Source organism: Prinia subflava, chromosome 10 (assembly GCF_021018805.1).
Source record: "Prinia subflava isolate CZ2003 ecotype Zambia chromosome 10, Cam_Psub_1.2, whole genome shotgun sequence".
NCBI classification, from domain to species: Eukaryota; Metazoa; Chordata; class Aves; order Passeriformes; family Cisticolidae; genus Prinia; species Prinia subflava.
The window spans coordinates 13,935,093-13,948,708 of NC_086256.1; the positions used below are offsets into that span (position 1 = coordinate 13,935,093).

General features: G+C 36.7%; 1 protein-coding gene across 3 annotated transcripts in view; it reads left to right on the forward strand.

Moving 5' to 3' along the window:
- Positions 1-13,616, forward strand: part of PRKACB (protein kinase cAMP-activated catalytic subunit beta) — a 64,387-nt gene that overhangs the window by 20,864 nt on the left and 29,907 nt on the right. Inside the window, exon 1 of one of the 3 annotated variants that reach the window (XM_063407374.1) lies at positions 11,657-11,858. The exons of the other annotated variants lie outside the window; for them this stretch is intronic. Within the exon in view, the coding sequence (XP_063263444.1) occupies positions 11,672-11,858 (187 nt within the window). The 5' untranslated portion in view covers positions 11,657-11,671. Of the gene's footprint in view, positions 1-11,656; positions 11,859-13,616 lie in introns of those variants that run through there. 3 annotated transcript variants of the gene reach the window in all.

A 13,616-nucleotide genomic window follows, 5' to 3' on the forward strand; every position in this document is an offset into this window, starting at 1 on the left:
CTAAAATTAATGTCTAAAGGAGAATTAAGGGTGAAGTTGTATAGAGACATGGAGTATTATCCTTTAAATGGCTGGAAAAATTGGAGCAGGAAAGGGTTAGGCTATTTTCTTCTCCATGTACGGTGATAGGCCAGACCTTTTTATCTAGAAAAAAATTTGCCCACACTACACCCTTGGAGGCTTGCATTGTACACTTTTTTTTTTTTTTTTAATAGCATGAGAGAATAAAACTCTTCTAATTGTTTGAGACTAGTGGTAAAGATGCCTTTTTTTTTTTGCTCTTTAGCTTACCCTCAAGCTCGGGTTTTGCTTTCACTCACCGTAGTGGTTTCAGATCAGAGCCCTCTCTCTGTCCTTTCTTAGCTCCTTGTTTCAGTTTTATCTCTGCCTTGTGCCAGCCCCCTAATGCAGTCTTGCATCAGTTCTCAATTCTTTGCCTGTTAGCCCTTCCTCTGCTTTTTGTGCCTTTCCTCCCCCCAGTTCTGTTGTGAAATTCTAATTTCTGATGGAGTGTTGGTGGCATTCTGGTGTATTCTGCTGTTGTTATGTTCCCTATGCTTGTGTCATAGTTCCTGATGTGGACACTTCCTGGGAGAGAAAAGAATATTTTAATTTTAAGCTGTGTTTTAATGGCTCACTAATTACTTGTAAGCAAAGAAGCAAGCCTAATTTCCTTTGTCTTTAATATTTCAACCTGTTTTAGCCATAATTAAAGTTGCTGGTGTAAATATGTCTTGAAAAGATCTATTTCACTCAATATATTTTCTTAGGAAAACTTAATTTGAGGTTTATTTGATTTAGGACAAAAGCAGAGTTCATTAAATGAGTCTTTTTATGTGTACTTATAATTCTCCTAATTTTTAATATGTCAGCCAATTTATGTTGTTTACTGTCAAAAGTGTGATATTAATCCATCTTCTTGTTGATGCAAAAAAAATTAACAGTGTTTGAATTTGAGAATGCCAATTTAAGCATGAAACATCAAAATAAGTCTTATTTTTAATTTAAACAAAAAACAGTCAATTTTATTTGAAATTGTTTCCATGTGTATGGCTGAGTTTTCTGTTGAATTTCAGGCTACCAATTATTTTTAGACTACATAAATTAATGAGAACAGATGGAATGTATGATTAGAAATTTTGGCATATTGAGCAGTCAGGCTGAACCAAAAAACACTTGAATGTCTAATATGTGGAACAGAATTATATCAAAGAGGTATTTCCAAAACCAGAGGTGCAAAAGAGTTCTATGAGGAAAGGCAGAGAGGACACCTGAACTCATCCTCCACAGGACATGGGTGACCTCTAGTCTAGCCAGTGGCTGTGTCCAGTCGTGTGTCTGCGAATTGTATCTCTAGATATAATGTGTTCACTCCTTTAAGGGAGTGAAATAAATAACTTCAACAAAAACTCTGATGAGAGTTTTTCTTCAAATGAGAGGAAGGAGGAGGGAAAGGTTTTCAAAATACTGTGTAATATATATATTCATGTAATGATGTTCATATATGATGTTCAGAATTAAAATATTTACCTAGAGACGTGAATTGCAGTTTTTAAGAGCATCGAGAAGAGTTTGTCTTTGTTGAAAAGAAGAGTTGAAGGTTCATATTGAGTTTGCTGCCCTGCTATTTTCATACCTATTCTAGGTAACTGCAAGCATTTTGTTATCAGAGTTGTTAGTTATGGTTTTGTTTGCAGTTCTTCTGAAAGTATGCTTTTCTTATCTATATTCCTTGAGCTGCTTGCTTTAAACAGAGCAAAATTTGTACCCAGAATATCAGCCTTGCTTTCCTGTTTCTTAGAGTGAGTATAGATGTACCCATTTTTCCTTAGAGCAAGGAAGGAAGATAAACTTGATGTTTCAACATGAATGGCAATGAGGCTGCAAGTTTTCCAGCAATGCATAAATGCATTGTTAGCCTTGCACAACTTTACAGAAAAATCATGTTTAAGCAGTGTTTTCAAAAATTGTAATAATACTTTCCTTATTTGGCTGATGAATTAAGCTGATATTTTCTTCTGAAAGTGTCGACTTTACAGAGACAATGGATTGCAAATGTCATATGTTACCTAATAATAATACGTAAGCACTCATTTTCACTTCAGATAAGTATTCATTTAGGCTTTTATTTCTTGTAGTTTAAGTATTGGGCTTTTTTTTTTATTGTATTGGAAAGGTGAGGAGAGGGCTCAGCTACTGCAACTGCTAAGTTCATTATTTTGATACTTCACTTAAACGGGATGCCATGTGTTTCCTTCCACCCACCCTCGCTAGAGTGGAAGAAGGTGGATCTTATAGTGGAAATAAGTTTAGAAAAATTGCCCAATGTAGTGCAACTGTTACCTCATTTTGGCAGTTGGCAGTTTTCTTGGGTAGATTTTAACTTGAGAGGAATTGGAAGAAAACCAGAACCTTCCCACATGCCATGTGACTCCCAGAAATAACAATTCAGTATTGAGCTTGTTAGGAAGAGCTATGAGCATCTGAGACTGGCTCACAGTGAAGCATGTTTGTTCCTCCAGGAGGAAGAAATTAAGCCTCTGGCTAGTTACAAACTTTTAAGTATTTTTTCTCAAAATGGTTCAAGTAAATTAAGATAAAAACTCAAGAGATGTCTTCCAGCTCTGCTAACTTAGAGAGATTTTTAATTCCCAGACATAAGAAGGGCCTGTAAGATGCTATCATGTGAAAGAGTTCACCCATTCAAAATAGGAATATTCAAAACATTTTCTTTATTTTGGAGTAATCATGCTTAGGATGGCCTATCCTCTGATGTGACCACTGCCAGATGAAGGATAACATTCCCAGTTCTTAGCAGGAAGGCCCTAGGTGTTGAAGCCTGTTTGACAGATGATCTCGCTGTGTGCAGTGGAGGTGTGTGCTGGAGCACACCGTGGCACAGAAGGGTCACAGTATCCCTGTTCAGGAGGGTATGGGGTTGATTGGCACTGCCTTGAGAGGATGCTTTTAGTGGCAATTCACAGTATGAAATACAGAGCTTTTCAGAATGCATTTTAATTACTCTTTGCTCTTATTTCTCTTTAGAGAAAATTAAAAGTAAATACAATTACAACTAATGGATGTTCTTGTATCTAATTAGAAAGTAGCTTCAAGACTATTTACTGTGGTTTACCTGTCAGTTAAAAGTTTATGTTACACTTAATTTAAAATTATTTCTCTATTTGATTTAAATAGTGTTACTGTGGAAAAGTTTATTCTTTGTGAAATCTAATGGATTGAGCTCTATTACAAGTAGCTAGCATAACAAAAACCTGTTTCTTAGAAGGAATTTGCTTTTTAAACAAAATGCAGAGTTGTTAAACTTCTCAGAATAAGAATGTTATGTATTATCAAGCACTCATTTTGCACTAAAAATAAGAAAAAATGTTACGTTCAACAGGGCTTGTAACTTATTCTCTATAAGTTCTGGTGAAGGAATCACTAGTTTCTTTTGATGTTTTTTAAAAATATCTTTGATCATGCTGCTTTGAAAGGGAAAATACAATTAAAAGTTTGAGGATACTTGTTTGGAAAAGGAAAGTTTGAGTATTAAGGAATTATATCTTTCCTGATATTCATATTGCATGTGGAGCTGGCATGCCACGTGAATTGCTTGACTTTATTCAGAGAATTACAAAGATTGGCGTATTTTATCCACAAAAAAAGGAGAAAATAAACACAGTGTTTACTCTTGTAGTGTTTCTTTCCTGAAAAGTGCTTTCTGCTTTCCTGTGCTCTTAACCAAACATAAAAACAAATTAAATATACTTGTAGTCATTTACAAGTACATTTACAATTTATCTCATTCTTTGTAAATGAAAGAGTGAAAGATATCTTTTGACCATTCTGCCTGTCCAAGCTGTAGTTGTTCTTTTTGTAAAGTAAGACTTGGGAATGCCAGAAGGTTATGTGGGCTGCAAAGCAAAGTGCTTGTTGCTTACTGGCAAACGCATTTCATAAATAGCCAAAGGGAAATGTTTAATTTTAAGATTTTTTTAAAACTTGGTAAATTATTTCTGTTATATCCAAATGTAAAGACTATTTAAGAATATATTCAGACAAATAATAAATAAATTCACCTTATGTGAAATAAATTTGTTATAAATGAGAACCTGTAAATTACACCCCATCAAACACAGGGGGAAAAGTACGATCTGTGAACTTTGTTGCTGTCTCACTAAGAAAAAATAGCCAGTAATTAGAAGGTTGATGTGTGAATTATTTCCCCTCTAAAAAATCTGAGATATTCAGTTGTGTTTATACAACACATTACAGATGAATGACTGAGTACTTCTAAAATTTTCTGTTCAGTGTTATAGTTTTTGTACCTCATGTTTTGTTTGGTCTTAAACCAGTGTGGCATTTTTTACTCCATTTAAGTGCAGTCTAACATATATTTTGTAAACACGGCATAATTAACTTCAGTATATAGAGAAATCTTGTTTTCTGAGCTGTGCTTCTGATTCCTCTGCAGCTGTGCAAGTTCCTGTAGCTGAGATTCCACTTAGTGAGCACAAGGTGTTGTGTAAACTCTTAAATCCCTCTTACACATTCTGCAGCCTCTTGTCCTGTGGCCAGCAGCATCCTCTCTGTTTTCAGGGTTTAATGCCCGTGTTCCAGTCTAGCTGCTGTGGGAGACTGAGTGCTTCACTTTTCCTGTTTGGTGGGGTATGTGAAGCTGAGCAGGCTGGTAGGAGTGGAGGGCCAGGGCCCTCTGGGGCAGCCTGTGTTCTGGTGAGGCACTGGAATACAGGGGCTGTGCCGTGGGGAGTGCATCTCTGCAGCACATGGCCACGTGTTCTGTGCTTCAGACTGTGTTTTATTAAAGCCACCACTGTATTCTAATTTGCACTCTGTACTTCTTCAGTGTATGAAAAAGCACTATCCCTTCCAATAGAGTTACTTTGGGTTTGCTTTCTTTCTTATTTGGATATTTTTCTAATTGAACCTAAATGTCATAATATAATCAAGGAACACTCCGGTTTTGGAGGAAAACTAAGGTATGAATTTAAAATACTTAGCTCAAGGTGGAGTCATTTGGTTTGAGTTATTTTTTCCCCTAGGAAGTGTGCTGGTGATTTAAAATGTAGATTGGCTTCCTGAAAGTGTTACTAAAATGTCTCTGGTTACTCTAGCATTTAGCATTCTGGTCTTTTACTGTACAGTACAGATCTGATAGTGAAGTGTAGCTGCTAATATAGTGAATAATTTTTGCCTGTAAGACTTCAGTTTAGGTGAACATTTACTGTTGTCCCTTCTCTCACTTCCTCCTATTATCCTGTGTCAAAAATTATCTGTAAATATGACTTCAGATCTCTCAGGATTAATAATAATTTGTTGAGTGTGGCACTCTGATTCAGGACACATAATGCTTAATGTGTAGTAGAAAGGGGTTTTCAAACCTAAGTGTGCCTCATATGGGGGAGTTCCTTACAAGTCCCTTTAGCTAAGTAGCTAAACCAAGGATAGACCAAACTTGTAGATTTTGGAAAAAGTCGAGCTCCTCTACCCAAAGCTTCCTTGTAGCCAAGATCCTGCGGGAGCCTTTACGGTGCCCGTGAGAGCCAGATCTTCAGCATCCTTGTTCTGATGGAGAATGGCCAGGATGGAAGCAGGGAGCTTCTCCTCGAGCCCAGTCAGATACTGAGCAAAATGTCTGCATGGTTCTTTAATTCAAGAACTTCATCTTACTCAGTTTGGATCAATAACCCATCAATGCTCAATATTAATTGACAGTAGTAATCAGTTTGATGTAAATTAAGTGGACCAAAACCTTTATTTGCTGTTAAGTTTTTCAGAGAGGCAGAGCAACTGAGTTCATGCTAAATTGCTTCACGATTTAACCTTGGATTTTAATTTTAAGTCCATACACTTACATAGTTTTTCTAGACCTCATTGGTTCAAAAGCGAAACCAGCTTACTCCTGGCAGACTACTATTTTGTGTAAATATAACAAAACCCACTTATATAGGTACTTTCTCTTTTGTTGCAAAGGAACGGGGTTTGTATGAGACTTCTGAAGGGCTGTCAAACTCATAAATTGTGCTAGCAGGTAACTACAGAGGGTTACATGAGCAATGTGTGATTTGGTAGGGCATGGACACCAAGCAGATTTCACCAGTACAGATCTCTTGTACTTGTGTGAAAGAAGCTTGTTTCAATGATGGTTCCTGGCTAACCTTTGTTTTATTATGGAGCAATTGTGTAATTTTTATTCACATTCTGCCAAAGTCAGTCTTGCAGTCTGAACTGTCGTATTGGCAACCATTGGCACAGCACCGTGAGGGAAGCTGTGAGACAAACATGGAGCAGGGTGATGTCTTAGGAGAGAATCCAGTTGTCTTTGGCAAACTGGACAGTTGTGTTGAAGATTTGCCTTTTGTACTGAGAGAGTTCTCTGTCCCCTTCTTGTCAGTGCTAGATTTGGGACTGTAATTACAAGGTATTTGATGTCAAAAAGACCAGATAATGTGTTGGTAGAAATGAGAGAACTTGTTTTGCTGCCATGGTATATGTCCACAGAAAATCTCAACATCTTGGATGATGAATTTGTCAAATTTTGACAAGAAAACTGATAGGAAGAGTAAGAACTTATAGCTTACAGATGAAAAATCAGATGCTGAATTTGACGTCTTTCTGTCTTTTTTCCTCCAAGTTCTCACTTATTTTTTTATTCATTTTATATCATCATGGTTAACAAGTAAACAATGCTGTTTGACCATGTGAGCTTAAATTAATGCTTCCTGTTGAGAGCTGAAGGTATTAAATGTGTGCTGCAGTTAAACTGGTGTACAGTAGATGCCAGTAGAGTCCTACGGTGTCAAAATAGAAATATGAGCAGTGTTTCCATAGCAACAACTTCCTCCTGGCACTCCTATTTATAGCAGTGCTGCAGTCCCAGCCTCAGTGCAGCTCTCGGAGGGACTCTCTAGGAAGGGTTAACCTTGTCAGAAAAAATGTAGGCACAGAGGCACACTGAAACACTCTGGGTTTGCTTTCTTGTGTTTTGTTAAACAATGAAGCTACTGATTGTGTTTATTTTCTTTATGTACATCTTGAAAAATCTTTGTTTCAAAATGGAGAGCCATTAAGGCTGCAAATACTGCTCCTCCTTCCGTGTGTGTTTGAGAAGAAAGGCAGCCCAGTGGAATAGTGCTGGATGTACAGTGGAAATCAAAACACATCTGCTTTTTCAAGAGCCTTTCTCTGTCTCTTTCTACCCATAATTCCTTCTGAAATATGCATGCCTGGCAAAACTCAAAATGGATTGTGTTCAATTACATAATTTCAGATGAAAATGTAGGGGGGTTTTTAAGGTACAAAAGGGCTATCTGTATACTTTGTTTCACATCCTTTTCTCTCAAGGTTTATATAACAACTAGAAAAATACCACACGTATTGCTTAAGGCTTATAGTACAGACGCTAGGGTTTTTTAATATATATAGTGTAAACAATTTGAGAATCATTAAATGCTTATAAACTTTTGTGTTTACTAATTCAAAATTAGACACTTAAATTGTTTTCTTTTTATGAAATGTGTTGCCTGCCTCTTTCAACTTACATATACATATACATATACTTCAACTTTAAACACTTTATCGGTCAATAAGAGACCAGCAAAATTTGGCAAGATCCCCAAGCTCTGAAAAATGGAGGACCCCTCACTAACACTTTGTATCAAGTAATTGCTCATTCCTTTTGTAATAAATAATAAATGCTGAAGTTAGATTTTCATCTTTCGTTCTTGAAATAACTGATGCATAAAGGAGAAAATGTATTTCATCAAGTCATCAATTTTTAAAGCAAATAAATAAACTTTCTTTAACCTCTAGGGGAAAAAAACTTCTTTATTAGTCATGTATAAGGTTTGTTTAAGTTATTTTTTCCATTGATTACAAAAAAAATAAATATGCAGAAAATGTTGCAGTATGTCTCTTTAATACAGAAAGAGGCCTCCTGTGAAAAAAAATAAATATTTCAATTTAAAACAACAATATGTTTAATATTTAAAATAAGATAGAAAAGAGTATTTTTATTTAGAGAAATAGAACGTGAAACCAGAAAAATACTGTTTCAAGATTTGGAATTAAGACCTAAATTTCATTTAGCTGTAGGTGATCTGAAATTTGTTGTGTATCGTAAACCCATTTTTCTAGGTCCTGTCAAGGAATAAATTTAATTGTCTTAAAAGCTCTTGTTCTTGCTTGCAAGATTCTCAGGGTTAACCTTCATTAAACACTAGAGAATGGTGTTATTTGTACAGTCCTGCTTTGCCTGAATATAGAAAAATGCACACATTATCCTTTAAAAATATTTAAAACGATTTCCAAGTACAGTTACAACACATGGTAACATGCTGTTACTCAACCATCTGGGTCCTTTGAGGAGAGGAGTGTTCTCTCTTTCTTAATCCTTCATTTCTAAGGTTTGACTGGTAGGGTAGAGTTTCTTCTTAGAAATTGAGAAATACTGTTTTAGCAGAGATTATTAAAAATAAATTGTCCATGTAGCTAGCTGGTGGATTCTTTTTCAGCAAGGAGCTGGAAGGCATGTGCCTGGGTTCTAGTGCTGTGTGCTGTAACATGCCACAGGGCATCAGCCCCTGGGAAATGTGCCCAAGGTTGGAGGTTGGCCATCAGGAAAAGTGTGAATGGCTTTGTTGCCTTTATCAGCTTTTAGAGGACTGCAGTGTTAGCCCTTGTCCTTGACTATCATCATGATGTTGCTTTTTATAAAACTGTGGAGAGTTTTTACTGAGATACTGTTTATCAAAATACCAGAATTTGCACATGCAATGTTCAAATTCAGAGTTGAATGTCTTACCGCTCTGAGTTTTTGAATGTGTTTTAAAATTTTGCCAAGATTTGGTGGTCGGAAGATAGCAGAAGTAAGATTTCTGTCTAAAGGAAATTAACATTTCAGTTTTGACTTTGGCTGCAAGAAATTGGAACTTTATTATCTCTTACAGAAGAGAAATTTCATATTTTCTTGCCTTCTGTTCTTCCTGTATAGCATATAATGTACTTGATGTAATAATTAATTGGAAGATCAGTGTGTCAATAAGATGAAAGATTAAGTAAAAGGAAATAGGAAGTTCTGCCTTTAAAAATCATGGACTTCATTTGAAGACATTGAAAGCCATGTGAGATGTGGGTTTATGGGGTATTTTTGTATTGTCATTGGGCAATGCCAAGAGTTTCCTAGATTAGGAAAGTGTATTACTATCTGTGAAAATGTGACCAACACTTTCTTTTCATGTTTTATGTGTGCAGAACTTCCCTAACTGTGTACACTGGCAGTAATTAATACAATTCTGGCAAATTCAGGTTTTCTCTTAGGATTTCTTCTAAGAGTTCCTTTTTGGTAACATGTTTTCACTTGAACCCCTTACTTCTGTGACGTCAGAGTATAGAGTTATTTATGGTTCTTATTTCTGGCCCCTCCCTCAAGTGTCCAGGTTAGACATTAGGGTGCATTAGGGTGCATTAAGAGCTCAGAATTTTGGTGGGCAGAGTTGCTCTCCGGCAGTTTCCACATGTCTCAATGGACTCAACATGGCTGATAGACTGTAACTTATGTAATGTGAATTTTGTAAATTACTGTCTTTCAGATCAGGGAAGCAAAATGAGTTAGTTGAAGACCTGTGTGAAAGATAAGACAACAGTAGTGTAAAGGCTCAGAACCATGGCAGAGCAGAGTGACAAGATAAGCACACCATCATCCAGGTAGCTTTATTTACTGGGGCTTTGTTTACTCTAAGCCAAGGTTAGAGAGAATATGAGTCTCTTGGAAAGGTTCTCTCAGTGCCCAAAGACTTGCAGTGAGCTACAGGGGGAGCACATCTGTGCAATTCCAGAGAGGCTCTCCAGCTCCAGAGAGATCGCCATGCACGGAATAAGCATCTTGATGTTGTCTTAAATATTTTTTTTATGTTGTTGTGTGGAAGGTGCATGGCCTTACTCTGTTTGGTTATATATGGCATGTAATATATCCCCTCTGCCTATTTGTGACCCCTGGCAAGGCAAACAGATCCTCAGCATCTTCACTACATCTTGTTCCGGGCAGCAGAGCCTTGAACCCCAATGGGATGTTGTGGATGTCATAATTGGTCTTGGAACAGAGCAGGTGAAAGGCTGGAAGGCATGAGGTGAGGTGTCACCCAGGGAAGGTTGCAGCACTAGACCCTGATGGAAGAGCAGCCTGGTCACCACTGAGACAGCTGATGCTCACCCAAATTGCCGGATGGCTTTGCAGAATGTAGGCATTTAGAGAGTTGGTTCCAAATTTTGAACAGGGGCTGGAGAAAGAACTTACATTTCCAGAGTATCTGGAGCCTGCAAGCACAGGGCATTCCTGGGCTTTGTGTAGAGTCTAGAAATGTAATGAGTTGTGCTGGCTGAGGCCAATCACAAATGCAGCAGTGCCCATGAGGACGAATGTAGCCTAATTTGTAAAATCTGTCTGTTGGCATTTTTATTATTTTATCATTGTCATGGGCAGTTTGTCAGCATGAGGGTTTTTTCTGAGGCACAGGGCTGTTATGAAATGGTTATATAATGTCCAAGGGTGGGTATCTGCTGACATTTGAAAACTATGCAGTGAGAAGTATGGTGGTGAAAAATGAGAGGTATGTCTTTAACACGTGTTGACTGTAAGACAGGAGACAGATTGTGAAAAAGATATTTCAATCTTTCTTAAGAATAGCCTAAAGTTTTAGGATGCCACATTGTAGATATGCAGAAATATATGTGTTTCCATTTTCACAAAAACAAATATTTAGTATTACCCATTGTAAACATGCAAAATTACATCATTTGTAAATAATTGTAATGTTAAATTCAACTTTCAGTTTATTTTCCTTATATTTTGTGCTATTAAAAGTTACACTTTCTAGACTTACTCCACAGTTGAACATACTAAGATTTCTTGTCAAAGAATGAAATCTTACCAGCAACAAGTTAAATGCTTTTGGTTCATTTGCAGAGTAAGTAGAACTCAGTTTGAAAAAGTACAATGGTTGTGTTTAAATGTGCAAGAGAATTCAACTTCCTTGCTGATTTTATCCACAAAGGAGGAGAATAATGTGGGGTTTTCTTCCTCCAATACTAAAATAAGTTTATTCAGTAATGTTTGCAAGTAACTTCCTTGCTTAGGAAGTTGATTAGTTGAAAGCATGAGATTACTAATGATTAGATTCCAGCTGGTTATGTTTGCTGTGATGATGTAGTACTCCATCTTAATAACAGGGGAGGAACTGCAGAACAGTTACTTTTGGTTTTTTCCTCACATGTGGTTGTGGTAAATTAAAAAAAACACCTATCTACTTTCTGATCTTTACTTTGGAACAGGTTGTTTGTAATACTCTAACATAAAATGTATACTTAAATATGAAGTGTAATGCATTAAAAAGTAACGAGAACACACGATAGAGAAATTATTGCTTGTTTTTTAAAAACCAAAATACTTTTCAATTTACATGAAAAGAGACTTTTCACTGTACAAACCAGCACATGATAGAGCTTTCCTTAACAGGAAGTAGAAGAGAGTCGTGGTTAGCAGACACTGCAGGCAGGAAGCTCGACACATGCACAGCTCTTAGTGGCGCTGGGTTGTCCAGCTCCCTTCAGATGTTGTCTCTTTTGCTTTTGTGAGAGCTGCTGGTGTGTGTGGATGGCAGGGCACAAGGAGGTCCCTGGTACCCAGGGCACGGGGACAGCCACGGCGCTGCAGAGGCTGGAAGGGTTCGCTAATCGCCTCTTCCACAGGCACGCCAAGAGTGGTGCGCACGAGCAGAAAGCGGCTCTGGAAAATGAGAGCCAACAGTGCTCTGAGTTCACTGCCCAGTGGGACCAATCAAGTAAGTGTGGGGAGGGGTTTGTTTCTTTTATAGGTGTCTGCTCTTCAGTTTGCCTCCCGAGTGAAGTGTGAACACTGATGTGTGATACGTCCTGGGGTATTTTATAAGTCATTACCTAAAGGTATTAATGGGAAGAAGAGCATCTTGCATCAGGCAAGGGGAGATGGAGGCTGGTTCATGGACTGGTGGCTGGCAGGAGAACGTATCCTGCATTCCTTCTTTACTTTCAAAGCACAGTTGACTTGTTTTGGCAAGCCCCCACCCCAGTTCTTACTTCTAGATTACTTATTTCATTTTCACATTAAATCTGTGAGTTCAGCAGAAATAGAAGGCCTTAACTAAAGACTAAAATGTTTAAACTTCGAAATAGGCAGACATTGCTGTCCAGATTAAAATTCTAATTAAAAGGATTTTCATCATTCATGGTTTTATTTTAAAGGATAAATACATCAAAAATGCTGTATAATAGTGGTAAACAATATAAAATTGTGTTTGATTTTAACTGTTACATATTAACTTAGTGTGGGAATGCTGATTAGCTTTAATTTCTTAATTAGTGAACAGTTTACAGTATTATTTGTATGGATTAAAAGTTTTCATGATTGTATTTTGAATAATAAAAGAGAATTCAAGAAAATCACAATCTAAATAAATTGACATTTGATTTTCTTTTTAATTTTAAGGCTGTGTAGTATTTTGCATAGCAATTCTTGTCTCTGGTTAAATACTCCTTTTAAAATGTTACAATATGATAATTTATGATAATTTTGTTCCAAATTTCAGATTCATTGATGGATTTGAGATAGCACAATTATTTCAGTTGAAGTTAGACCATGTTGGAAATGCTTAGCATCACAGTGTTACCATGAAGAAAATCAGTATTTATACTTCTTACTTGAAATTTAAAATATTACATGAGTAGGGAATGAATCTATTCTCAGAGGTTAAGCAGTAAACATGGAAACAAAAAGGTGTTAATGCAGTGATCTAAAATAGATTAAATCTAGGTCTCCCAAATTATACAGGAAAGAATTGACTCGGTTTGTTGGGAAGATAAATGATGAAAGTGCATAAATTCTGAGCTTTCACTTCTCCAAAATATTTTCAGCTTGGTAAAAATAGGCACATACTTATGTTTATGTAGAAGCTCTTTTTAATGTAAATAGCTATTTGAAAAAACACTGAAGCATTTTTTGTTTATATAACATGAAGAAAAAAAATGGTAATGACCTACTGACACTCACAAATTGCGACCTGTTTGTGTACCAGTGTCTGCTTTCCCCCCTCTTCGTAAGGCAAGCTTCTTCCTTGTGTGACATGTTTGATGAGGAAATGGACTGTCTTGTCTCTGGATAAACATGGTGAAAATGGCTGTTCTGTGAATGCTATTTTAAGTTGTAATTAAGCAGAGCAGTTGCATGCAGTTTTCTGAGCTGAAGTTGCTGAGCTGGTAACTGAATGGTGGATAACTGTGTAGCTTTGGTTTTAGGATGAAGCTCTGAATCTTTATCCTGAAACTTTCAGCCTCAAGATTATTTTTTAAAATAATAATATAAATTACTGTAGATACCCATGAATTGAGTCCACATTTAAAGGCTCTCATTTTGCTGCCACTGTAGCCAGAGTGATAGAAAAGGAGTATAGTGGAGGAGGTGTTTCTGTCTACTCCTGACTCCTAATTAGATCTTCAGAAAAATACATAATCTGTGAAAATAGTTTGTAAGACATGAAAGAGAAGCAAGGTGTTTGGGGATTTTT